The sequence below is a fragment of the Enhydra lutris genome, unplaced genomic scaffold (assembly GCF_002288905.1).
Source record: "Enhydra lutris kenyoni isolate GAN:26980312 unplaced genomic scaffold, ASM228890v2 scaffoldscaffold19, whole genome shotgun sequence".
Lineage (NCBI taxonomy): Eukaryota > Metazoa > Chordata > Mammalia > Carnivora > Mustelidae > Enhydra > Enhydra lutris.
Window position 1 is genome coordinate 2070006 of NW_019154103.1, and position 26748 is coordinate 2096753.

The 26748-nt window shown below is 36.1% G+C and overlaps 2 protein-coding genes across 3 annotated transcripts in view; one reads left to right on the plus strand and one right to left on the minus strand.

The window, feature by feature from the left end:
- Positions 1 to 2313: 2313 nt before the first annotated feature.
- Positions 2314 to 26748, minus strand: part of LOC111148332 (collagen type IV alpha 3 binding protein) — a 132438-nt gene continuing 108003 nt past the window's right edge. For both annotated transcript variants that reach the window (XM_022504839.1, XM_022504838.1), the window contains 7 exons: positions 17331 to 17426; positions 14602 to 14734; positions 13553 to 13623; positions 10886 to 11014; positions 10206 to 10335; positions 8748 to 8884; positions 2314 to 5366 (listed from right to left, as the gene is read on the minus strand). In XM_022504839.1, coding sequence (XP_022360547.1) covers positions 8757 to 8884; positions 10206 to 10335; positions 10886 to 11014; positions 13553 to 13623; positions 14602 to 14734; positions 17331 to 17426 — 687 coding nt within the window. In that variant the 3' untranslated portion in view covers positions 2314 to 5366; positions 8748 to 8756. The remainder of the gene's footprint in view (positions 5367 to 8747; positions 8885 to 10205; positions 10336 to 10885; positions 11015 to 13552; positions 13624 to 14601; positions 14735 to 17330; positions 17427 to 26748) is intronic.
- Positions 26219 to 26704, plus strand: LOC111148334 (60S ribosomal protein L10-like). Its single transcript, XM_022504840.1, has one exon. The coding sequence runs from the start codon at positions 26343 to 26345 to the stop codon at positions 26643 to 26645; it is 303 nt and encodes a 100-aa protein (XP_022360548.1). The 5' UTR covers positions 26219 to 26342; the 3' UTR covers positions 26646 to 26704.

Here is a 26748-nt window from a genome sequence, read left to right on the forward strand (position 1 = left end):
GCTAAATATATCATTCAATATACCTTAATCAAATGCTCCTGATTACAAAGTCTGATTCCTCTTAGTTGAGATACATTTCTAAGAAGCTTGGTTATGACAACATAGGCCAGATGTTCTGTTTATTGCGGTATCTCTAATCCTGTAACACTGCACAGCATGTAGTAGGTGCTCAATAAACATCTGTTCTGGGAATTGTTTTGAGTGCCGAATGAATGAATGCAATCTATACACATGGCTCAAATGGCTTGGACGTTGATTATATCCTAATGTAGCTGCTGCACACAGATTCCCCTCTGCTGGACGCCGTTCCCACTTTGGCCTCCCAATTCCAAGGAAGAGTAATATGAAAGAACCATGGTAAACTGACTGGAAGGGAATCTACAACTTGCTTTTGTTGCTCCTCAGTGGTTATTCTGCAGCAGCAGGTGGTTCACAAAACAGTGATAGCTATGTTGGAGGTCATCCTTGGACTGAAAAATTTAATAAAGGAAATCTCCTTGGGCTTGTTTTTTGTTTTCGTTCTTTTTTTTTAATGATATTGTTCCCTGTCTTACCCCTCTGAGTTAGAGGACAGGAAGGCAGTTAAGGCATTTAATGATGGTCAAATTTATTCTTTAAGATAAAATGTATACATTAGGTAGTATTTTATGACATATAGATATTGGGATTTTGTGAAGCCAATAGTGAAGTATGTTAAGACCCCTATCCCAAAAATGCTAGTCTTCAAGGATGTCAGTTCCTTTTAGTCTGACAAACCCTATACTCTAGACATTACATACCTAAGGCAGTAAAAATCAGCTGACTCTAATGGAAAGAAAATTGACTTTGGAGTCACTCAGAGGGCCTGGAACCCTTGCCTGGTCTGATTCCTCATGGTAAAGTAGGGTTGGTACCACCAACAATGAGCAGGAGCACTGTAAGGGAAGAAGTTTGTTAAAAGGCCAGAACGGTGCATAGAGATGTCCTCAATAATGATTAAGCCTGTGTTTAAAAAAAAAAAAAAAAGTGGCTGGATATCTTTTAGTATGTTTAAAGAATGTTAACATTTGTTCTTGAATTCTGTGGAAGAGACTGAAGAGGCCAAAAGTATCTTTATACTTGTGTAAGGCTATCCAAAGTATATAGACATGGAAGGTTCATAGAAAAATTGTTTTAATGGGTAAACAACGCAAATGCTAACAAAATGAGCCCTGTTGTAATCTAGTTCAAACAATGGCAAAATCTAGAAGGTGCCATGAAACCAACTCAATCTGAAATAGCTAGTTAGAAATATACTTATTTGCACATTATATTTCAGGTGAAGCTGGAGGCAAAAGTGCATGTACTTAAAAATCACTCTTTAAAAACTCCTCATAAGTGTGCCATGAGGACCACACACTATTTGTCAATAAATATATTTAAAAAAAAAAGTCCAACAGCCGGATTTTCTCTCTAGCTCTCCACCAGATTAAGTAGTCCACTTGTGTTTAGAGGTCATGTCTTTTAAGATGGCCTGTATCTCTCAATACGAGGGGAGAAACAGGCTCAGTTCCTTGCAGTATCACCCATGCAGGAACCCACTGACTGAGTGAACTGCAAATCCACACTTCCCATCTTGTGGCTGTTCTAGAGCATATATTCCCTAAATGTAATGAGTGGAGTTGGCCACATTATTTAAATAAATAAATGAGAGAGAACTGATTTATGGCTAAGTACATGTAGTTGAATTTTAAGTGTGCATGACTGGCACTGTGCTTTCATTTTAGAAATACCCAACTGCATATCGCTTTACTTTCTAGCAATCTGAAAAAACCTTTGGACCAGCTTCCATATTAAGAAATTCATTTCAGGGGCACCTGGGTGGCTCAGTTGGTTAGATGTCTGCCTTCGGCTCAGATCATGATCCCAGGGTCCTGGGATCCAGCCCCGCGTCGGGCTCCCTGCTCAATGGGGAGCTTGCTTCTCTCTCTACCTCTGCCTGCCTCTCCCCAGGCTTGTGCTCGATCTCTTTCTGTCAAATAAATAAAACCTTAAAAAAATTCATTTCACACTGTAATCCACTACACAAGTGTGTGCGTGCACGTGTATATACATATATACATGTATATATGTATGATTAACAAAATATGAAAATTTGCACATGCTATGTACTTGATCTATTCCATTCTGTTCTATTTCATTTAAAAAAAAATTTATGTTGTTTTCTCGATCCCTAACTGGGTTAACCCACAGTTTAAAAACTACTGGAGTTGAGTTATTTTAAGCTCTTAACTACTCATAATTACACAGGCAGTATCTTGGGGTTAAGGAAAACAATCAAGCAAATACTTTGTCCATAATATTTTAATACTTTTCCACTTTTAAATACTGGTTTTAATTCTGTGATTGTAACATGGAAGATCCAACTTTATTATTTTTTAAAAAACATCATCAGGATCATAAAGCTATTATAGAATAGTTACACTCTACACACTCCCAAGGTACTTTAAAATGATTATGTTTTGAGTTTGTAGATGAACAATGACAGTAATCCAAATACATTGTCTGTACAACTCGGACTAAATACTGGTGAAAGTGTTTAATTGGACAAACAATTGATAAGCTTAAAGATAACCAGCACAATTTCACAAGAGAACCAGCTCAGCCCAACTAAAATTTTCTTAATAGCAGCTGACACTGATGTTGTACAGGTGTACAAATAAGCCGATAAAACTGAACAAGTGGAAAACCTGTTGCTCCTTTCCCTTATTCTGTATTCTTACCCTCTCTCCCAGCCGTCCTCTCCTTGGTCTGGCTGTCTTTGTGGTGATCCCAAACCAAGAGCTGCTGTGACCACCCTCCACCTCAAAATCAGGAGTCCTTAATTCCAAGTGAAACACTGTGCTCTCTTGTCCTGTACAGTGGGCACTCAGGGACAAACCCATCATCACCAATATTTTTCAAGCTTCTATCACAGTACAAAAGAGTGAGTAGAAAAGAGAGTAAAAGGATAATTTTTTTGTTTTGTTTTTGTTTGGGGAAGAGAAGTAAGAAATTACTGTGTTTGGGAAAACATCATGTCCATTCAGACACTGACTAGGAATTAGTCATACAGATAGAACCCCAGAGGGTCTGAATATGTTTAAAATGGCTAGTACCTCTCCAAATTCTGACCTCTGTAAAAGTCTTAGTATTCCCCAACTGATTTCTAAGTCTGATCGGATGGGATTAACTCTAGTGAAGTACCTGTACAGTTATTGAAAGGTAAACATATCTTCTTCTTCTTTTTTAAATACAAATATTTTTAGTGTAATCATTTTGTTTATAGAATTGCAAAAGTATATCATTAACATTTAGTGCAAATGCAACCAACTGTAATTAGATTTAGACACTGATTTGTAAGCTTTCCATAACTTTGTAAAATGAAGCTATCCAATTTAGTTATGAAAGAGTTACTTGTCTGTGTTCATGATGGTTACCAGACATGGCAAACAGAGAAACACTTACAGTGGGCATAAAGAATTTTTTTGAGGATTCCCATTAGCGGCTAAGGTGAATAAACCTCCCCCTCCCCAACCCTCCCAATATCCCATATCCCAACCCCGTAGCTGATTGTAAAATAAAATAAAATACACATTTGAGGTATAAACTTTTCTTTTTTAAACATCACAATATAAAATGCTAACTGGTGATGTAGTAAACTCGTATGATAATTTGTCTTATTTGCCTTACTAGCATTACCACCGTATAGGCACTTTTCCACACAGTCAAATTATGAACAGCATTTTTCTGTAATAAGGCATATTCCATGCACATCATTTAGAGAAAGGTAAATTAAAAAATAGAAAAGATTTATGGAGCATGAAATATGCGTGCATGTAATATAAGCATATGTTTTATATGTATTTTTCTCTCTGTACAGAATAATAAATACCACTATAACTGATGCAAGTAATTCACTTCCAGGATTGTGCATATTAAGTGATCAGACTAATCCCATCATTAAATTATCATCTTGCATTCATCATTAAGACTCCATTACCATGTATGAAATATATACAGGACATGTTCTAAGCGACATGACTTTCTGCTTTACAAAATGGGTCTGATTTCTGTGTTTCTACAGAGATGAACAAGTCAGCAAAGCATGTACAAAATGCCTCTGACATATGTAAGCACATTTGTGTAAAAACACAATGAAGATTTTGAAGTGGGCAGTCATTTCTACTTCAGTGAGTACCATTCCTTGCCTCAACTCCATGCTTCAAGGTTTTTCACAGAGGCCTAAAACTAAAGAAGGTATTTTACATTTAAGTTCTTACAGCAACTAAGGGAAGAATTTCAGTTTGAATCACATGGAATCCTTTACTGCTCCGCTGAAAATTCTGAGCAAGACGCAAACAGGAGCGCTGCTCACGTTTTCTACGCAAATCTTGCAACATAGCCTTTAAACAGACCCAAATACCACCCAGACAGCCTGATTTACCTTTACAAGAAATACCGTATACCTTCTTACAAATTTCAAGAAAACATGAGCTTGTTTTATCCTTACCATTGTACCAGAAAGTAGTTTATACCCACAAGATTTGTAATGTTTCTGTTTGGAGGCAGGCAGAACCAACTGAGGAATTACCAAATTGTGTTTGTAAACAAACTGAAAAAAGTCTGTAGCACACAGAACACAACTAAAACTATAATGGAAATATAAAGATACCTGGCGGAAAAAAATAAAGCTTTTCACTCTTTCTCCATCAGAACCAAGGTTCTTCATAGGAGTAAGACTATAGAAAAGGCAAAATCACAGGTTATTGACAGCCCTCAGTTATTAAGAGACACTTTACATAACAACATGAATCATTATAGAAATCAGCAGCAATGAATTCTATGATTATACAAAGCAAAAAAGTCAAAAAAATTCTGAACACAGATTTAACCGTAGGCCTGAAAAAAGAGCCCCATCCAGATATTTGGTGCACAGAAAGCACATGCCCCATGTGCATTTAACTTTTGTGCTTTTCTTTTGTGCACAAAACCTGATACAAATGAGGATCTTAGGCCGGACCATAGTAAATTAAAAATTCTGAAAAAGTTTCCAAAAATTAAAGCATCAATTCCTAGTTGTGATTCAAAGTCGATTTTTTTTCTCTTCTAGGAGCAAGCAAATAAAAATATAGCCATATACATGTAATTTTACATGTATTTATAGTTATATGCGGAGCGAGGAGATCTAGCAGGAGACAGCTAGTGTTAGATGTTCACCTTTGCTATTGCAATACTTCTTCATTTTTGTATACAAGGCCAGGGTGTTGGGCCACAGACAAGGCTACAGATCCTATGTTCCAGCTTAGAGCATTCAATTTGTTTATTTTTCCTCCAACATGGAATGTCACACAGCCTTGCTTCAGTCACTGCAGGAAAGAAAATAAGTAAAAAAGTAAGCAATATATTATTACTAACAGCTGCGAGACTACCCAAATAGGTTCCTCCTACCATCTGAATCTATGGAATGCATAGAACTCTATTAGAAATTTATGCTTTAAAGATTTTCATCTTTAAAAAAATATAAAATTATTAACCTTATATATTTGAAACATATCTCATCAGCAAGGAAGAGAAGGCCCTAAGGAATGTTTTGAAAGCTAGAGGGAAAAAAGGAAATATGCCATAGATAAATAGGCAAAGAGAGATGGGGTGCCTGGGTGACTCAGTTGTTGGGCATCTGCGTTCGGCTCAGGTCATGATCCCAGGGTTCTGGGATTGAGCCCTGCTTTGGGCTCCCTGCTCAGCGGGGAGCCTGCTTCTCCCTCTCCCACTACCTCTGCTTGTGTTCCCTCTGTCACTCTCGGTCAAATAAATAGATAAAATCTTTAAAAAAAAAAGGGGGGGGGAATCAACCAGAAGTCTCTGGATTTGTACCCCCCAAACCAGCATTTCCTTCTTCTTAGTCTTCAATAAAAATTATGCTATACAATACCATTTATCAAGAATTTACGAGTTTTATTTAAGCTCTAGGAAAGAGGTCTGTCTTATCTTAAACAAACATACTCAGACATCATCACAGGAGTTTAAGAGTTTTGACTATGAGGGGCGCCTGGGTAGAATCCATTTCATTGGAATACATCATTCCAAACACTATGAAACAAATATTACTACAGGTAAACAAAGATTTTTCACCATGTGCTAAGGTTTGAATTTGGTTCTTTGTCAGAAAGAAGCTCAACTGGACTCAAGGCTAGAGCTAACTTTTGGCCAATGAATCTTTTCAGGTCTGTCTTTATATACACTCACGTATGCCCATAAACAACGCTTCCTCCTTCCTCTGAGATGAATTACAATCCCTTCCCCTCCAGGTCCTGTGTGCATATGCATGCGTGTGCACACACAGACAATAACACACATACTCAATAAGACAATGCCCCAAATCCAACAGTTCTGAAGCAAATACTGTTAATAATATTAGCCTATTTTTTCAAATGCTTAAGAAAAATTATTCTTCTTTTCAAACACAGTTGAGAGCATGTTCTATATATAACTGCATTTTTATTTCTTTTGCTTAATCCGTAATTGTATTTTCTGCCCCACTTATTAGCAAGGCTCAGGATAGAGGTGAAGAGAAAAAGCAGATTATAGCTGCACGCTTGGTCTTGATTACAGCCAACAGCATTCTTCAGACATCCTAAGGCTGTGGGGAGAGACAATCCAGCTAATAAGTCAGGTGACAAGCCTATTGCCATCACGTGGCATCAGGTTTCTGGCTTATTTGATATAGCAGTGCAGAAACAAAATCAGCAAACTTCGCATCCAGATCTAGCCATAACAATTCTAAAGTACAAGTTATTCTAAAAATAGCCAGAACATTTATGCAGTTCACTTATGCTTGAAGATAAGAGTCTCTCAAAGGTCAAGCTGTATCCCCAAAACCCTAACCATTCAGATAAGACCAGAATCTGTTTAACATTTTCAGGTAAGCTTTTTCCTGGGAAAAGCTAAGGCTCTGCGACATCACTGAAAGAGCTCTTGTGTTAGTATCTGACAATAAATTAAGCCTTTGAGGGTTTTTTGTTTTTTGTTTTGTTTTTTGTTTTTTTTTAAGAAAGGCATACTACAAACAGCACCAGAAACCAGAATTAAAGAAAGTGACTCAGAATATACATTTCTCAGTCAATAATTTAATATTCAATATAGGTGAGAATGAGAGGACATTCATATATACTTGTGGCTTATGAATTATACTTTGGTAATCTCTATAAAAAATTTAAGTATTAACACATACTGAGAGTTCATAGCAACAGAATTATATAAATTGTTCTCAAATGGACCAAGAAATGTTCAAACTATTCATAATAAGAGAAATACAATATAAACTACACCCAGAGAGTATTTTTTAACCTATCGAGGTGGGAACAAGCCAAGTTCTATTTCATACATTGTCTGAGAGGGGGGAAAGAGGCACTCCAATATGCAACTGCTGGTGAGATGGTGAGTTAATACGACCTCTATAGGAGCAATACCTAAATTAAAAATGCACAAGCCCCCTAGAGGTGCTGGCAATGTCATATCTAGTACTTTATCCCAATATCAACTTGCAAGTGGATGTAATTATAACATCATTCTACCAAAAAACTAGAAAAAATTTCAGTGCCTAGCAGTGGAGGACTGGTTAGATAAATTACGTGCATCTGTACGATGAAGATACTGTACAGCTGCAAAAAATAAGGAGGGAGGTCCATACTGTTATACAAAGACCTTTAAAGTAAAGCAAGTGCAAAAACAAGTTGCAGAACAGTGTGTTTTCCTGAACAACAATAAAAAAAGTGTGTGAGGGAGGAATACATGTGTATTTGTTTGTTCAGGCACAAAAAAATTCTCCAGAAAGATACACAAGAAACTAGTAACAGCAGTTACACTCCTTCGTTTGGGGCTGGAGGAAGGGCAAAACTGGATGAGTAGGGGACTTTTCAATGTCTATCTTTTCAGACTCTGAACCATGTTAACATATCATTTCTTTAAAAAAAATTAAAGATTCTGGGTGCCTGGGTGGCTCAGTTGGTTAAGCGTCTGCCTTTGGCTCAGGTCATGATCTCGGGGTCCTGGAATGGAGCCCCACATCGGGCTCCCTTCCTGTTCAGCGGGTAGTCTGCTTCTTCCCATCCCTCTTCCCCTTGCTTGTGTGCATGCTCTCTCTCTCTCCCCCAAATAAATAAATAAAATCTTTATTAAAAAAATTTAAACATTCCAGCTCTTTGTCCAAAGACATTCAGTGCGGCACTTATCTGGCAATCAATCCAGACATTAAGGTGGGACCAGCTTACAAATTCTGCAACATTCATATAAGAGATTTTAAAGGAATGAGATAGTTTTGTATATCTTATATCTTCATATACAACAACAGTCAAGATATATTGTTAGGTAGAAAAAGCATGCTGTAAAAACACTAAGTGTGGAATAAAGCCATTTTTAAAAAATAATAATACATGTCACTCACAACATACGTATAAAAATATGGGAGAATAAACAACAAAACCAAAGTAATTTCTGGAAAGGGAAAAATATGGGGAATTTGTCTTTCTGGAATTCTATGGCTCCATAATGTTAAAATCTCTCTGCATAAGCAGATAATATCTAACATAAGCAGAAAAAAACACACTTTAAAGGCTAAAAACTACAACTACAACTCTGGGAACATCATAAAATGTAGAAACTACTTCCAACAATTAACTAAATTATAGTATCTGCAAGGTCATAGTAATCAAAGTTTTTAAAAAGGGATAATATGTGTCTTCCAGTACCTGTTAATACTAGAACAAAATGGGTTTTCCTGCAGTTTTTTCTTGGACGTAAGAAGTAAAACGTTTTAGAAACTTTGGATACTCTCGCTTTGCCACTGCCCTTAACACTGAAGCTGGTGCCCATCCTCCAGGGTTCACTGCAAGATAAAGGAAAATTAAAACCTGTTAAGATACAATTCTCCAAATGTACGTGAAGCACTCATTTTATTCCTTTGCTTTTAAAAAATTTCTCACATTGGAATAGTTAATATCTCTTAAAGTCCTGACCTGACCATTAATTCCTTCATGCTAACCACCACACAAGAACACACAGCAAATAAGAAAGTGTTTATTACCTGTCTAAAAATTTAGCCTCCCTAAATTATATGCAAATATTAATACAGCAACATTTTAGGTTATGTCAGATTTGTCAAACTCTACTATAATCAAATAATACCTCACTCAGGCATAACTGTATCTTTAAATGTAGTAGCAGTTATGTCCCTGAATAAAGAAGATTTGAGGATTTGATTAGAGGGATTCCAATGACTCCTCAGGTGGGAAATGGATGAAGTAAGAAACTTAAAGCAGGTGATGATTCAGAAAACAAAAAAGCCTGACAATGAGAAAAAGAACTGTTACTTTTATCATTATTGCTTATGCTCCTAATTATAAATATATTTTATTAGACAAAGATAATAGTAAGATGGCTCAAAGCCAAGCATATGGGAAAGTGATCTAGAGATGAAGCATTAAAATTTACCTATCCAGCCCCAGCCTCAGAAATTCTGACAGAGTAGTTCTGGGGTGAAATTCAGACATGGGTATTTTCAGTTTCCTGATAATTTTGATACACATCTCTCCACATTAAAAATCACTAATGTAGTGATCATTACTAAATTAATTTTTAATTAATTTTTAAGTAATTATTATTTATTTAAGTAATTATTATTTAAGTAATTTTAATTAATTAATAAGTAATCATTACTAAAATAACTAATCACTAATGTAGGGGCGCCTGGGTGGCTCAGTGGGTGAAAGCCTCTGCTTTCATGACCTAAGCCTCTGCCTCTGGCTTAGGTCATGATCCCAGGGTCCTGGGATTGAGCCCCACATCGGGCTCTCTGCTTGGCCGGGAGCCTGCTTCCCTTCCTCTTTCTCTGCCTGTCTCTCTGCTTACTTGTGATCTCTGTCAAATAAATAAATAAAATCTTAAAAAAAAAAAAATCACTAATGTAAATGATTAAAAAAAAACCTAAAAAGGCATGTAGATCATAGTAAGAAAATCTAGAGGTACCTGGCTGGCTCTGTTAGAAAAACATGTGACTCATGATCTTGGGGTTGTGAGTTTGAGCCCCATGTTGGGTATAGAGATTACTAAAAATAATAGTTTAAAAAAGAAAAAAAAAAAAAAAAGAAAAGAAAAGAAAGAAAGAAAATCTGTATGACCAAGTACCAAAAGAAACCCCAAATACATACCATTAGCTACATATGTAATCTTGCATAGAATGTTGTCCCTGCTGATCTCCTGGTTTCCCTCTGGTGGGCTTACCAAAGTTTGACAAATCATAGCAATATTTATTTTGGCACGGACACATCGATTGTTTAGCTGCCAAAACAAATAACAGAAATGAAATATCACTGTAGTAGATGCCCATTTCATAATCCCTATTGGTCTAATAGTACATTAGGTTATCCAAAACCACAGCTCATCAACATTTCCAGTAAAATCTTATAAGGACCAATAAATAACACATGCCAAGCTGCTAGGACATCAAGAATGATTTTCCCTCCTCTTAAAAAGCAGATAGATGGACCTAAACCAAGATAGAAACCACAGAGGATTTGGTAGCAGTTGATCATAGCTTGAGAAGGAACTGTGGAAAGCAGCCTTCCATTTTCTACCCATTCTGTTCTGTCTCTTCTAACCATCCTGCTCTGTCTCTAACCTCAGGAGGAAAGGAACACAGCTCTGGTATTCACAGCCATGACTGCTGCCCTCGGGTAACACATAGGCTATACTGTTCCAACATAAAAGAAAATCTAAGAAATGTTAGCAAGTATCTGTGTGTGTGTCATATATGTTTATCACTCTTGTTCTATGCTGTACATTTAGCTTCATACTGTACAACTATACACATATACATAAGTGCACTTACAGGAGCACTGTCATGGTCCACAGAAAAATTACACACTATCCAGGTTTCAGGATCATTTTCAGTCAAGGCTGGTATCTTTCGAATGGCAGAAAGATATAATACATCTCGCTGAGAAGCAGGCCAAACTCTCTGTGGAAGAAGTAAAAATCTTTTGAAAATATAAACTACTTTAAAATTCATATGTAATATGGAACTACCGGAGAAGCAAACGTAAAATCAATGAGTATCTTAGGCAAAGGTAAAAATCTGTCAAATTTTAAATGGAAAGCATCTGAAAGTACCCAGCAAAGGATTAACTATGAACAATGAATTAATGGCTTTGCAGAATAATAACATCAAAGGAACAATCCATTTTTTTAAAAACTGGTTTTACATAACAAGAACTTTTGCCATTAAAGCATTTTAAAGTGTACAATTTAGTGACATTATATTCATAATACTATGTAAACATCACCACCATTTCAAAAATTTTTTATCACCTCAAACAGAAACTCTGTACTCAGCAATTAATTCGCCATTAACCCCTTTCCCAAGTTCCTGGTAATGTTCTGCTTCTAAGTACAGTATGAAACCTCCATTTAAAGTGTCATGACACTTAAAAGCTAAGGTTTCAGTGTAAGAAGACTGCTCCTTTGATACCATAATGACATCCGAAGAACACCAAATCAGTTAGATTGAATCTTTCAGCTTTATGGTATGCAAGGAAATTTACCATGCTGGAATGATATGGAAGTGAGGTCTCTGAAAACTGAGACTATGTACTTTTAAACGAGAGAAAATATGTGCAATGCCTGTCCTAATTGTTGAGTATAATAAATAGCCAACAACAGTGTCAATACAACACAAATCACTTGGAAAGTGAAATGGTTCATGTTTTAAAGATGCTAAATTTCAAAAATAGATGAAAGCAGTGCTGAGCAAATCTATGTGAAGCCAATGATAAAGGAAATTTTGGCTGTGTTAGAACTAATGACTGCAAATCCGCAAGGATGACAAGAAGATGAAAATTTAAAGAATGAGAATGACTTAAATATTAGAGAGAAGCAGCCCTCTTTAAGATCAGATTACAAAAGAAGCCAAATTTAAAGGGAAAGTTATAAGCATTACTGAATTTTGTTGAAAAAAATTATGAGAGGACAATTTGTTTATTCAAACACAACTCTCGCTTAAATTTTATTACATTTAAGGGACATTATTTTAATAGTTTTGGGCTTTATTTTTCAAAAAGTGATCATAATACAACCTACATAAATCCTTCCCTTCATCTCCCATTTATGAAGTGAAATGCTTTCAAGCAGACTGTTTTCAAAGATCAATTATCTTCAGATTATACGGTTCTTCTGACTCTAAATTATTGGTCATTTCTATGCATTCCAAATTATACGGCAATTAATTGGTATTTTTAACATTTACTAAATTTTAGGTTTCCCTTAGACTCCCCAAATCTGTATGCTGAAGGAGAATCTTGTTACACACTTCTTTTTTAACTGAAGCAAAGTTGACCTATAATGTATTTTTTACACATTTCTTGATCAGCTACCATGTAAAATCAAGCCTAGCTCAAAATCAGTACACACAAGATGCCTCATATGACAAAACTGAGTTCAAGAAATACATAACTCATAATATTATCTTATATTCAGGTCAATTAAAAAGTCATTTAAAGAAGAGAAAAATGAAGAACCTACTGAAGTACTGTATTTCTTATGTAACATATTATATTATGTTGAATGTATCCATCCAAAATTACAGTTCCTTTTTCTTATTTTCCTTTTTAAAACTTATGTTATACTAGCTTCAGGTGTACAGCATATTTATTAGACAATTTTATACATTACTCAGTGCTCACTACAATAAGTGTAGTCACCATTTGTTACTGTAACCTTACTACAATATTACTGACTACATTCCCTATGCTGTGCTTTTCATTTCTGTGACTTATTTATTTTATAACTGGAAGTTTGTAGCTCTTAATTCCCTTCATTTATTCTGCCCATCCTCCCACATATCACCCCTGTTTACTGTTCTTTACACAACATATTTGGCAATTTTCAGGGAATAGAGCAGAATAAGGTAAGAGAAATATTAATTCTTCTATTTTAAATATCTAGAATAGCAGAGGAAGGGATGAAAAGTAAAATGAAAGTGAATCAATTTAAATGACAATGTTTTTGTATGCTCTGGTATATGACCAACTCCTTAATAGTTACATTTAGCAATTTTCACTTGCTTTCAGATAATCCACTTAGATGACTTTCATATCTATCAGTCTTAACAGATATTAACAATATACTTTCCATTCCCCTCATTACTATGGTCACAGGAAACTATGATTCACTTTTGTATTTGGTAACAATCACTCATCTCCTATAAAGACTAGATGCTAAAAAACATTTAACAGGATTTCAGTATTTTCTAAACTTTAAGTGCACATAACTAACTGGAGATCTTTATCAAACACACTGTTCCTGGATATTTTCCAGGTTCTTGTCTCAGGTTCTGCTTTAAAGGAGCTGATATCCTATCAAATATGTGACATTCATGCATCATTAATAAAGTCTTGGGATCTTTTATGGCATTTAATTTCCTGCCAAATTTTACCTTAGAGAATTTCTATATCTCAGTTTAAACTACAGTGAAATCCTTTTGGGATGAAGAGATCTTTACCTTATGAGTTTGATAAATGATGATTGCATTATCAGCTAATGTCTCCACCACATGGAAGTTTTCTATAGTTGCTGAAATGAAGAGAAAATATTAGTAGCCAAAAAGATACATTACCTCTTCCTAGAATGTGAGTAACTTCAGTTATACTAATGGACACTGTGATAACCTGGGCAGGATTCTGCCCTATCTTGGCTAAGTCCAAAGGGAAAGTAGCTAATACTTCATATTAGGGCTATAGACAGTGGCCATGAGACGTGATCACCAGGAAATCTCATTTCTTTTGGCCCCGTATCTAGCTTCCACAACAAGAAAGCAATTCTAATCACACTGCATTACTCAGACACAAGTTCCTATCTAATACTATGACCATTTCTTGTAACCTCTAATTTATTGAAGCTGAATAAACTGTTCTATAAAGGCTTAGGAGACTACATTTGTGAAAAAAGAACGTCAAACTGTCATTGATAAACATCTTAATGATGTTCAAAACTATCTGTATCTATGAAATTTTGTTCCTAAGAGGATCACACACACACGTGTGTGCACATGCACACACGCACGCACACATGTACACACACACACCACACAAGAATAACTCTAAACAGATCACAGCAGGACTTGTCTAGGGTTTACCAAGGAAACAAAACAGTCTGGGAAAGTAGATGATAAAGCAGAAATCTTTAATTTTAGTCCTGGCCTTTCTACTAATTAGAGTCTGTGGTTTCTGACAAGTCACTTAACCTATCTGAATTTTACTTTTTTTATCTATCTAACATGCAGGTTTATTGAAGTACTGAATCAAATGCTGTAATATAGTCAGAAGCATTTTGTAACACTGTACAAGCTCTATTTCACTGTAAAGCTCTATTTAAATTAAGTTAAAAAAAAAAAAAAGTAAATGCAAGCTATTACCAGATTTTCCAGGTATTTTCTACACTGACTTTGTAAACTGTAGGTGAGATGCAAAATACTGGATTGGATTTAACCTTATATTCAAAATAAATTCAAAATAATAATTATATTAAGGTATATTAATAATGGCAGCTTACTTTCCCAATCATTGCGAACATCAACATTCCAGAAGTAATTGCAGACCTCATGTCCTGTAACACCTTTCACTGCATGGGTAGCTTTCAAAGGATCCAGAACAATCCCGTTTTCTTCTACTTCCCTTCGATATACCTAAAGAGGATATATTTAAAAACCTGTTTAAAAAGTAAAAATCAAACTCCTAAAGTATAAACTTGGAAGCAAGATTTAAATTTTGCTGCTTTTTAGGAATTTCATTTATGAAAATCTATTTAAGGAACATAAATATTCTGCTAAAAGAAAATATAAAATCTCAAATTATTGACAACACATAAAAAATACTTAAAGCTATAGATCTGAGGTAAACTTCAACTATGAAAAACATGCATATTCAATGCACACCTAATTACAAGAGTTGTTAAATTAAACCTGCTTAAACATCATCTCCTTAAGGATACTGATTTAAGGCAGTTTTATTCAATGCTACATACCCTGCATCTAGAGTAGTATCTGAAACACAGCAGCAGGCTCTCAATTATCTGTTGAATCAATGACTCAAAGCTAAAATGGCATGAAGATCTATGCTATCTTGCTTTTTATTTTTTATTTTTTTAGAGACAGAGAGAAAGAGAGAGCAAGTGAGCATGTGAGTGGGGGGAAGGGGCAGAGGGCGAGGGAGAGGAGAATTTTAAGCAGGCTCCACTTCCAGAGTAGAGCCCAACACAGGGCTTGATCTCATGACCCTGAGATCATGACCTGAGCTGAAACCAAGAGTTGGAGGCTTAACCAACTGAGCCTCCTGGCATCCCTATGCTATTTTCCTTTAAATACCGAAGTTGTATACCTAAAGTGCTAAGTAAAATTAATTATCTCAAAATTATAGGTTTCTACTTTAGGAAGTTTTGCATTAAATTCTTTTCAGAAATGAATAATCATGTTACTGTAAGAAGAACCAGCTCTCAGTTTATGGAGTGCTTTATGATTCCAAAAATTGTTAGCACGTTTCACATATAGCTAGCTTCTCTCTTAAAATCTCTTTCACCAAACTACTTTTCCCTACATGCTTATATTCATGTTATGTGGACTGCTATCCTCCCAGTCACCCACGCTGGAAACTTTAGACTTTTAACTCCTCCTCACACTTCACATAGCTCTTAAGCTCATCCGTCATTAACCTTCTATAAGACATCCAACAGCCGGACTTTTATATTACTGGCTACTTCTTTTAGGTAGGCCTTCATCCCCCATGTAGTTGATTCTCTTAGTTTCTTCCTTATCAGCCCAATCCTCCTAAAATATTACTTTGCACGCAGTGGCTAACTTACTGCTACAGACAACAGACTATTCTCCTTGGTGGACTATTTTATACTATCCATAACCCAAGCCCTCTCTCTCTGTTAGGTTGTGGGCTGTAGGAACACTTATTTTCTATTTCTCATTCCACACAGAGGGACTTCATCTAGACTGTCACTCCTGGTTTCTCTTTATCCCTTCACTTTCCCTTCCCTAGGGGGGCAACAATGACTTATCGGAATGTTGAGTATAAAATAAGGACTTAGAGGCTTGGCTCACCCCTTTTTCTACAGAGCGCATGTGTCTTGGTTTTCTTCTGGGGCTTACTCTTGTGGGAAGGGCCTGTGATTGATTATCTAGCTATAACAGAAACATTGTTTTAATTCTCAGGTAACACATTAGCAAGACCTTGTGGCTGCTGATCTAAAGCTATATTCTCCGATTGGCTTATTAGATTTATAGCTAACATTTTGATATCTCATCTGCTGTTTCTTCATATTTCTTAATTAGTTCCCTATTCAGGAGGAAAAGATTCCAACATCTGATATTGTATCTCGCCTGCTAAAATAATTCTGGTCAACACTGTCTACGCAAAACTCCTGAATAAGAAGTTTGCTTTCAAGTTTTCCCTTGTGTGTGTGTGTGTGTGTGTGTGTATGTATATATATATATATATATATATCAATCTAAAATACGCTTGCATCACCTTTGTCACAATCTTGCTTCCATTTCCAGACATAGTTCAAATGCTTCTCCTCATTATAAAACAATCTGTTCCAAATCACAGAGATCTTTCTTTTCCAATTTTCTTCACTACTCATCTTCATTCAATACATTATCAGATAGAAACAAATAATGTCAATATCCTCCTTCCCCAACAAAAGTTTCAGCTTGGAAAAAGTCTTGTTAAATATCTCTTTATCTTTAGCATAGTGCCTTGGGCATAAGTATTTCAAAACTCAATGCAGCTGCTGTTTTATCTATAAAACTTATTCTTTGCTCTTTGTCTCTTCTGTTTAAGGATGTGAATAAGATTAGCAGACCCATCTCCAAATATTGAAAGAGGATGCAATGAGAGAAAGGACAAGTGAGGGACAGGAAAAAAGGGCAACAAAGTGACATCTGGGTACAATATTTAGTATATTAAACAATAAAGAGAAATATCTAAATTCCCAGCAACTAATTATGACTTATTCATATCTAAACACCCAAATTTTATTTTCTCCATGGCCCAGGTAGAACAGGATGGTTTGTACATAGATTTTTACTGTGATCCTAAAGAGACTGTGTAAAAGCCAAAGTACATTTTGCGTCCTAGTATCTGGTGTTTCTTTGATCTTATGTAGTAATCCGTTTAAAAGGAACTTTAAAATTCATTCACATCAATGGTTAGTAATAACAATATGACCTTAACAGAGCTGCAGTTAGCAACCTATAACACTTAACTGGGAATTACCTTCATTTCTCCTTCTTCTACAACCAACTGCCAATTAGCATCTCCACCTACATCCTGTAATGAGTAAGTCATGTGGTTTTGTACCATCTCTTCAACCTTGGAAAGAAAAAGTAAGCCATTAAGAATCCATATCCAATGAATAGCCATGACATAATCTCTAAAACAGAATGATATTCAGTTTGTTTCAGTTCAGAAATGCTCTTAGAAAGCTGAGCAACCAAATGCACAAAGGTTAGTAGATTTTATACAGTGCTGAAGGGTTTAGTCCACATTCCAGCTATCATATCCAGGTTAATGACAGGGGGCAGAAACCGAGAGAAAGAAGATGCTTCACTCAAATAACATATATTGGCCTAATGTGCTTATATAAAGTGAGCAAAATAAGCACTTTTCTGGGGGAAAAAAATCCTTCCTTAACCATAAAATGCTTCTTTATGGAGATAATGTCTTAAAACATAAAATCATGTGACACTAAAGGTAAAAGGGACATAAGATGTTCTAGTCCAGTGCTTCTATGTTTAAGACTACAAAGATAATAGAATGTTTGTTATATGGCAAGATTTCCCTATTAAAAGGATAACAAAACTTTCATTACTTCACTGATAAGTTTCACTTCTACCATCCATGTAAGCCACATAAAAAAAATTAACCTACCACCCATTTATTTGACTCCAATTTCACTGTTCTACATTCTTTCAGGGAAAATGCAAATATGCATATCTGCAAACATTTACAAATAATCACCTTTTAATGTCTTCCTTTAAATTACTAGCTAGTCTTTTTAGTGAAATTTAAATAAAACCTATGCTTTTAACTATCACAAATCACTCCTACACATTTTATATAAGCAAATAAAACTGAGTATTTCGGGCGCCTGGGTGGCTCAGTGGGTTAAAGCCTCTGCCTTCGGCTCAGGTTATGATCTCAGGGTCCTGGGATTGAGTCCCGCATTGGGTTCCCTGCTCAGTGGAGTGCCTGCTTCCTCCTCTCTCTCTCTGTCAGCCTCTCTGCCTACTTGTGATCTCTGTCTGTCAAATAAACAAATAAATCTTAAAAAAAAAAAAAAACCAAAACCAAAAAACACTGAATATTTCACACTCCAAGAATCCACACATTCATTGGTAAGATTTCATGTGAGTGCTATTTGTAAACACTACTAGTTTCAAACATGTTTTTAAACAAAAGTGAAGTGATAAAAAGATGGTTTATGGAGTTGCTTCCTTTATCATGTATGCAGAGACACTTTTTCTACGCTCCATTTACTAACCTTTAACTCATAATTTTGTTTTATATAATAAGTACATCAGAAAAGGCAGGAAAGTGTTGGAAATATGTATATTATACTTCCATTTAATTTATTCCTAAATTTGACAACTTATTTTAAATAAAATCTACTGCATTCATTAGGGATATAGAATAAGAACCAGGTTTACACATATTTTCAAGTAAAATACAGTAATGGTTTAAGGGCAAAAATTGCTAAAATTATTAACTCTTGGGGTATAATTTTTCTACACAGGAGGATGTTATCAATATGTTACAGTGACATGTACTTCTCCTACATTAAGTTTTCTAGATTTCAAAATCCATTTTTGCTTGTAGGTATGACTTTAAGTATCTCCCTAACTGGTAATAATCTTTAAAAAGTTATTAATAAAAATTTTATACTGAGGTTCTACAATTACTTTAGTACTAAATAAAGCACTAACATAACATTTTATAACTTTATTCATAATCCTCAAAACAATGTGAATGGTATTGAGCTAAAGGTTAGAAAGAAAGTTAAAAATGTGACAAACAGTACATTCTATAATATAAAAACTTAAAAAAAATTTTTTTACAATATTTATTTTTTTAAATAATCTCTACACCCAACACAGGACTTGAACTCATGACCCTTTGATCCAGAGTCACATGCCAGCTAGGCGCTCCATATTCTATGATTATATAAAGGCTTCACTAGAAAATATAACTCCAGGGGCTGCCTGGAAAAATTTGTGTGCCTAATTTTGAAATCTGCTCTGAGAGAGTAAGGAGAACTAATACAGGATTTCCAAGTTATGAAGACATACAAAACATACTTGAGTTCCCAAAGAGGAAGGAAGAAAGAGAGTTCCAGTTAGTATACATAAATAAAACAACTGCTGTAGAACTGGCTTGATTCATTGGTCTGTGTCACAGTGTGACTGGGAAAAACTTTTACCCTTTTTAGATCCTAAGATCTTAAAAATTTTTAGATATGAATATGTACTTTCTAAGTGGGACACCAGGACTTCAGAACACCAACATTTATTACCAGATTAGAAGCAGAAAGAAATGCTCCCCAGAAATAAGACCCACTTTAAGTTGACCACTTGTTAAAGAAGAATGTAAAGGATTTTACTGTGTTAAAAAACAAAGAGTTCTGTTTCAAAAAAACATTTAGTACTGTGTTAAACTCTTTTGTTGTAAAGTATGCAGGTAATTGCATTTTCGTTTGGGAGATTATTCCTGCTAAGTTATTTCAAATGTTTCAATAATGAGAAGATAGTTTTGTGTTTCGGTCCCAAAGAAACTAGATTCCACAAATATAAAGTGAAAGCTGTTTACATAGGTTAAAACAATGTACGGTAAGCGTGCATTTAACATTGTCTTTTTAGAAAGATGAAAAAAATGGTATTACTACCACAGTTAACCACTGCATCTACGGAAAAGTGTTTAGTCTTTTGCTCTGATGTACTTCCCTGACTTAAGGGGCTTCAATAAGTTCAACAAAGAAATAAAAAAGATGAATTTGTGCTGTGCTTCTAGGAAATTAAAGAAACTGAAGTACCCAATTACTGTAGTAACCATCTCTGGAAAGCTTTCATCACGGTATCTTTATCCATTATGGCATCTTCCTTGAGTAATAACACTGAGATTAAGAATCTGAGAGGTGATGCAGGTAAAATCTCACTATAATGATTTTCACGTTCACCACAATAAAATGTGAGGAAGTAAGTGTTACTACTGGGGTAGTGACTTGGGCATTTGTTACCACACCGGCTTTTCGAATCTACCGTAATGACCTGCTCTGTTTATTGTTTTCAGTTATGACTGCATTTCACAAATAATTGGGAAACAAGGGGCCATTACGTTGGATGACAAGACTAAAACACAAGCCAAATTTACTTTTTTTTGTAGGCTCAAAATCTGATACACTAGGAAACAATATTACGAGTAACATCTGGTGTCACTTTTTTTTTTTTATCTCTGTGCTATACTATATTTGATATTTTTTAAATTTTATTTTTTATAAACATATAATATATTTTTATCCCCAGGGGTACAGGTCTGTGAATCACCAGGCTTACACGCTTCACAGCACTCACCATAGCACACACCCTCCCCAATGTCCACAATCCCACCCCCCCAACCCCCCTCCCCCCATTAACCCTCAGTTTGTTTTGTGAGATTAAGAGTCACTTATGGTTTGTCTCCCTCCCAATCCCATCTTGTTTCATTTACTCTTCTCCTACCCCCTTAACCCACCATGTTGCATCTCCTCTCCCTCATATCAGGGAGATCATATGATAGTTGTCTTTCTCTGATTGACTTATTTCGCTAAGCATGATACCCTCTAGTTCCATCCACGTCGTCGCAAATGGCAAGATTTCATTTCTTTTGATGGCTGCATAGTATTCCATTGTGTATATATACCACTTCTTTATCCATTCGTCTGTTGATGGACATCTAGGTTCTTTCCATAGTTTGGCTATTGTAGACATTGCTGCTATAAACATTCGGGTGCATGTGCCCCTTCGGATCACTACGTTTGTATCTTTAGGGTAAATACCCAGCAGTGCAATTGCTGGGTCATAGGGTAGTTCTATTTTCAACATTTTGAGGAACCTCCATGCTGTTTTCCAGAGTGATTGCACCAGCTTGCATTCCCACCAACAGTGTAGGAGGGTTCCCCTTTCTCCGCATCCTCGCCAGCATCTGTCATTTCCTGACTTGTTAATTTTAGCCATTCTGACTGGTGTGAGGTGGTATCTCATTGTGGTTTTGATTTGTATTTCCCTGATGCCGAGTGATGTGGAGCACTTTTTCATGTGTCTGTTGGCCATCTGGATGTCTTCTTTGCAGAAATGTCTGTTCATGTCCTCTGCCCATTTCTTGATTGGATTATTTGTTCTTTGGGTGTTGAGTTTGCTAAGTTCTTTATAGATTTTGGACACTAGCCCTTTATCCGATATGTCATTTGCAAATATCTTCTCCCATTCTGTCAGTTGTCTTTTGGTTTTGTTAACTGTTTCCTTTGCTGTGCAAAAGCTTTTGATCTTGATAAAATCCCAATAGTTCATTTTTGCCCTTGCTTCCCTTGCCTTTGGCGATGTTCCTAGGAAGATGTTGCTGCAGCTGAGGTCGAAGAGGTTGCTGCCTGTGTTCTCCTCAAGGATTTTGATGGATTCCTTTCTCACATTGAGATCCTTCATCCATTTTGAGTCTATTTTCGTGTGTGGTGTAAGGAAATGATCCAATTTCATTTTTTTGCATGTGGCTGTCCAATTTTCCCAACACCATTTGTTGAAGAGACTGTCTTTTTTCCATTGGATATTCTTTCCTGCTTTGTTGAAGATTAGTTGACCATAGAGTTGAGGGTCTATTTCTGGGCTCTCTATTCTGTTCCATTGATCTATGTGTCTGTTTTTGTGCCAGTACCATGCTGTCTTGACGATGACAGCTTTGTAATAGAGCTTGAAGTCTGGAATTGTGATGCCACCAACTTTGGCTTTCTTTTTCAATATTGCTTTGGCTATTCGAGGTCTTTTCTGGTTCCATATAAACTTTAGGATTATTTGTTCCATTTCTTTGAAAAAAATGGATGGTACTTTGATAGGAATTGCATTAAATGTGTAGATTGCTTTAGGTAGCATAGACATTTTCACAATATTTATTCTTCCAATCCAGGAGCATGGAACATTTTTCCATTTCTTTGTGTCTTCCTCAATTTCTTTCATGAGTACTTTATAGTTTTCTGTGTATAGATTCTTAGTCTCTTTGGTTAGATTTATTCCTAGGTATCTTATAGTTTTGGGTGCATTCAGGGTAAGTATTGAGAAATATGAATTTAGTGCCATTGTATTGCCTGTAAGGTGACTGTTATTGTATATTGTCTCTGTTTCTTTCTGATCTACTACTTTTAGGGTCTCTCTTTGCTTAGAGGACCCCTTTCAATATTTCCTGTAGAGCTGGTTTGGTATTTGCAAATTCTTTCAGTTTTTGTTTGTCCTGGAAGCTTTTAATCTCTCCTTCTATTTTCATTGATAGCCTAGCTGGATATAGTATTCTTGGCTGCATGTTTTTCTCGTTTAGTACTCTGAATACATCATGCCAGCTCTTTCTGGCCTGCCAGGTCTCTGTGGATAAGTCTGCTGCCAATCTAATATTTTTACCATTGTACGTTACAGACTTCTTTTCCCGGGCTGCTTTCAGGATCTTCTCTTTGTCACTAAGACTTGTAAATTTTACTATTAGGTGACGGGGTGTGGACCTATTCTTATTGATTTTGAGGGGGGTTCTCTGAACCTCCTGGATTTTGATGCTTGTTCCCTTTGCCATATTGGGGAAATTCTCTCCAATAATTCTCTCCAATATACCTTCTGCTCCCCTCTCTGTTTCCTCTTCTTCTGGAACCCCAATTATTCTAATATTGTTTCGTCTTATGGTGTCACTTATCTCTCGAATTCTCCCCTCATGGTCCAGTAGCTGTTTGTCCCTCTTTTGCTCAGCTTCTTTATTCTCTGTCATTTGGTCTTCTATATCGCTAATTCTTTCTTCTGCCTCATTTATCCTAGCAGTGAGAGCCTCCATTTTTGATTGCACCTCATTAATAGCTTTTTTGATTTCAACTTGGTTCGATTTTAGTTCTTTTATTTCTCCAGAAAGGGCTTTTATCTCTCCGGAGAGGGTTTCTCTAATATCTTCCATGCCTTTTTCGAGCCCGGCTAGAACCTTGAGAATCGTCATTCTGAACTCTAGATCTGACATATTACCAATGTCTGTATTGATTAGGTCCCTAGCCTTTGGTACTGCCTCTTGTTCTTTTTTTTGTGGTGAATTTTTCCACCTTGTCATTTTGTCCAGCTAAGAGTATATGAAGGAGCAAGTGAAATACTAAAAGGGTGGCAACAACCCCAGGAAAATATGCTTTAGCCAAGTCAGAAGAGATCCCAAATCATGAGGGGGGAGAAAGGGGATAAAAAGAGGTTCAGAAAGAAGAAAAAAAAAAAGAAAGAAAAAAAAAAGAAAAAAAGAAACAATTAAAAAAGAAAACCAATAAAGAAAAATATAAAAAGGAAAAAAAATATATATATATATTAGATAAACTAGTTAAAAAACGTTAAAAAAGGAAAGGGTAAAAGTTAAAAAAATTTAGCAGAAGAAAAATAAGTTGAAAAAGAAAAAAAAATTAAATTAACTGCAAGGCTAAAGAATCATGGGGAGAAAGCCCATCTGGTGTCACTTTAAGAAACAAAAGACTGGATCAGAATAACTAAGGCAGGTTTCATCTGGTTTAATAGTTTTAAATAGACTACACATAGTTTCAGGAATCATGCCCTGATTTTTTTAGATCTAGAGTTGAAAATGATAAGCTGACATACACAGCATTTTAACAAATGAACTATGAAAAATGGAGATAAAGCACATTTAAAATAAGAGATGATGGCATACCAATTCTAGCCTTTTCTTCTACCACCCATTTGAGTCACTCAGTATGCCATTTTAGAAGGCTAACTGGATTTTTCTAACATTACCAATACAGAAATTTTTATTGATGATAAAACAAATATATAAGGAACAAAATTCTAACGAACAAAAGTCTAGACGGGTTCAAAGACTGCTGAGATCTCTCTTCTCTTACTCATGTGAAAGGAGTACAACTAGGCTTACTGTTACAGAGTCAGAGGGATTTGTTGGGTGGAATAATTTACTAATAACAAATTAAGGGGCGCTGGGTGGCTCAGTGGGTTAAGCCTCTGCCTCTGGCTCAGGTCATGATCTCAGGGTCCTGGGATCGAGCCCCACATTGGGAATCTCTGCTCAGCAGGGAGCCTGCTTCCCTCTCTCTGCCTGCCTCTCTGCTACTTGTGATCTCTCTGTCAAATAAATAAATAAAATCTTAAAAAAAAAAAAACAACAAATTAAGAATGCACTGTTAACCCAAAAGAAAAATGTATAGGACATGAATAGTCAATTCATTAAAGAAATGCAAAAAGATGGGGCGCCGGGTGGCTCAGTGGGTTGTGCCTTCAGCTCAGGTCATGATCTCAGGTTCCTGGGATCCAGCCCTACATCGGGCTCTCTGCTCAGCGGAGAGTCTGCCTCCTCCTCTCTCTCTCTCTGCCTGCCTCTCTGCCTACTTGTGATCTCTCTCTCTGTCAAATAAATAAATAAATAAATAAAAATCTTAAAAAAAAAAAAATTAAAAAACAAAAAAAGAAATGCAAAAAGCCAAGAAGCAAAAATACCACTTTTTAGGGGCATCTGGGTGGGTCAGTGGGTTAAAGCCTCTGCCCTCGGCTCAGGTCATGATCCCGGTGTCCTGGGATTGGGGCCCACATCGGGCTCTCTGCTAAGCTCAACTTTTTTAATGAACAGTTTGGCATTAAGAATAAAAAAGACCTCAGAAGTGTGTGACCTCAGAAGCTTCTGTCTTAATAATTCCACATCTAGGAATGTATTCTAAGGAAATAACTGGATAAGTATACAAAGATACATACATATATTACACACACACACACCCCCCACACATATGGATGGTATATATATCAGTATGCTCCTGAAGCACTATTTATAATATTTATTTATAATGGAGACAAACTGAAAATAAACTAAATATTCCATATTAGGTAAGTAGGTAAGTCCTGTATGTATATCCATATTAACAGACAAGGAGATGAAGACCCATGTTTACTGATGGGAAAATGGGCTTCATTATAAAAAAAAAAAGAAAGAAAGAAAGAAAAAGCTGGTTACAAAATCGTATATATGAAACTGCCTACTTTGGTAGAAAAAGACAATTACTAAAGTGTGTGTGTTTATCAGTATGTGGCTGATTTTATTTACTCCACTTCCTAGTTCTGCTAAATTAGAATGTATTATTGTACAATAAACACAGGAAGGGTTAAATAAATAATTACCACAATAATAAAGTATCACTATGGACATAAAGGGGGAAAAGAGATTAACTGCTAGAGCCCAAGTCTGCTAATGACAATAAATGTTTTAGCAAGAACAATAAATATTTAAAGAACTCAATGCCATTTTTCTGCAACTCTGCCTCTTTCGGCATATAAAACAGTACAATAATTAATAGCTAAAAACAGAATCTGAATTATCATGAGCATCACGTATTAGAAAAAATCGCACCAGAATTATCTTTCTCAACTTATATACCTGAGTTACACAAAATATTAAAAAGTATGCTACAATTTGGCAAAATCTTGTAAAAATCTGGGCACCTGTGTAGATATTCATCTATATTTGAAGAATTTCAGCTCTTCTAAAGCTCTATAGCTTGGGTCCAAGGTCTGCATTCTGAACCCTTATTTCTTAGGCATCTATTATGGCTTATACTCTTTTACTGCTCTCATTACATTTTCATTTACAGCCTGTGTATTCCTATAATTTGAGGGAAAATGGTCACCAGTACTCATGGGCTTTAGTCTGTTACTTTATGATTTTAATGCAAGGTGGAGTGTAGCAGAATAAACCAAAGTATCCCATTATTTATCTAGTTTTGTCACTGATTTATTGCAAATATGAGATGCTTTTAAAAAGCTTGCATAAATGTCTGCAGCCAATTAAGCCGACTGTGCTCTTTGTCTATGGGGGCCCAGTGTGCCATGGCTGCAAACAGTAGGCTCCTCGGTAGTGTATGCAGCCTGTTGATTGTACGGGTTGCCCTAAGGGACCTTGGAGACAGCCCTTTTGGTGGATGCTGGGGTCTGACCTCATGGCTATCTCCAATTTAGGCTGCAGACAGGTATGCGGGGTGCCTTTGGAAAGCCCCAGGGCACAGTAGCCAGGGTCCACATTGGCCAAGTCATCATGTCCATCCGTACCAAGCTGCAGAACAAGGAGCATGTGATTGAGGCCCTACGCAGGGCCAAGTTCAAGTTCCCTGGCCGCCAGAAGATCCACATCTCCAAGAAGTGGGGCTTTACTAAGTTCAATGCAGATGAATTTGAAGACATGGTGGCTGAAAAGCGGCTTATCCCAGATGGCTGTGGGGTCAAATACATCCCTAACCGTGGTCCCTTGGACAAATGGAGGGCTCTGCACTCATGAGAACCTTGGCACTATCCCTTCCCGTCATATTCATGCCCACCAATAAATCCAACTTCCTGTCAAAAAAAAAAAAAAAAAAAAAAAAAAAAAAAAAAAAAAAAAA

Excerpts from the sequence above, each read along its gene's own strand:
- LOC111148334 (XM_022504840.1), top strand. The coding sequence starts at position 26,343 with ATGCGGGGTGCCTTTGGAAAGCCCCAGGGCACAGTAGCCAGGGTCCAC.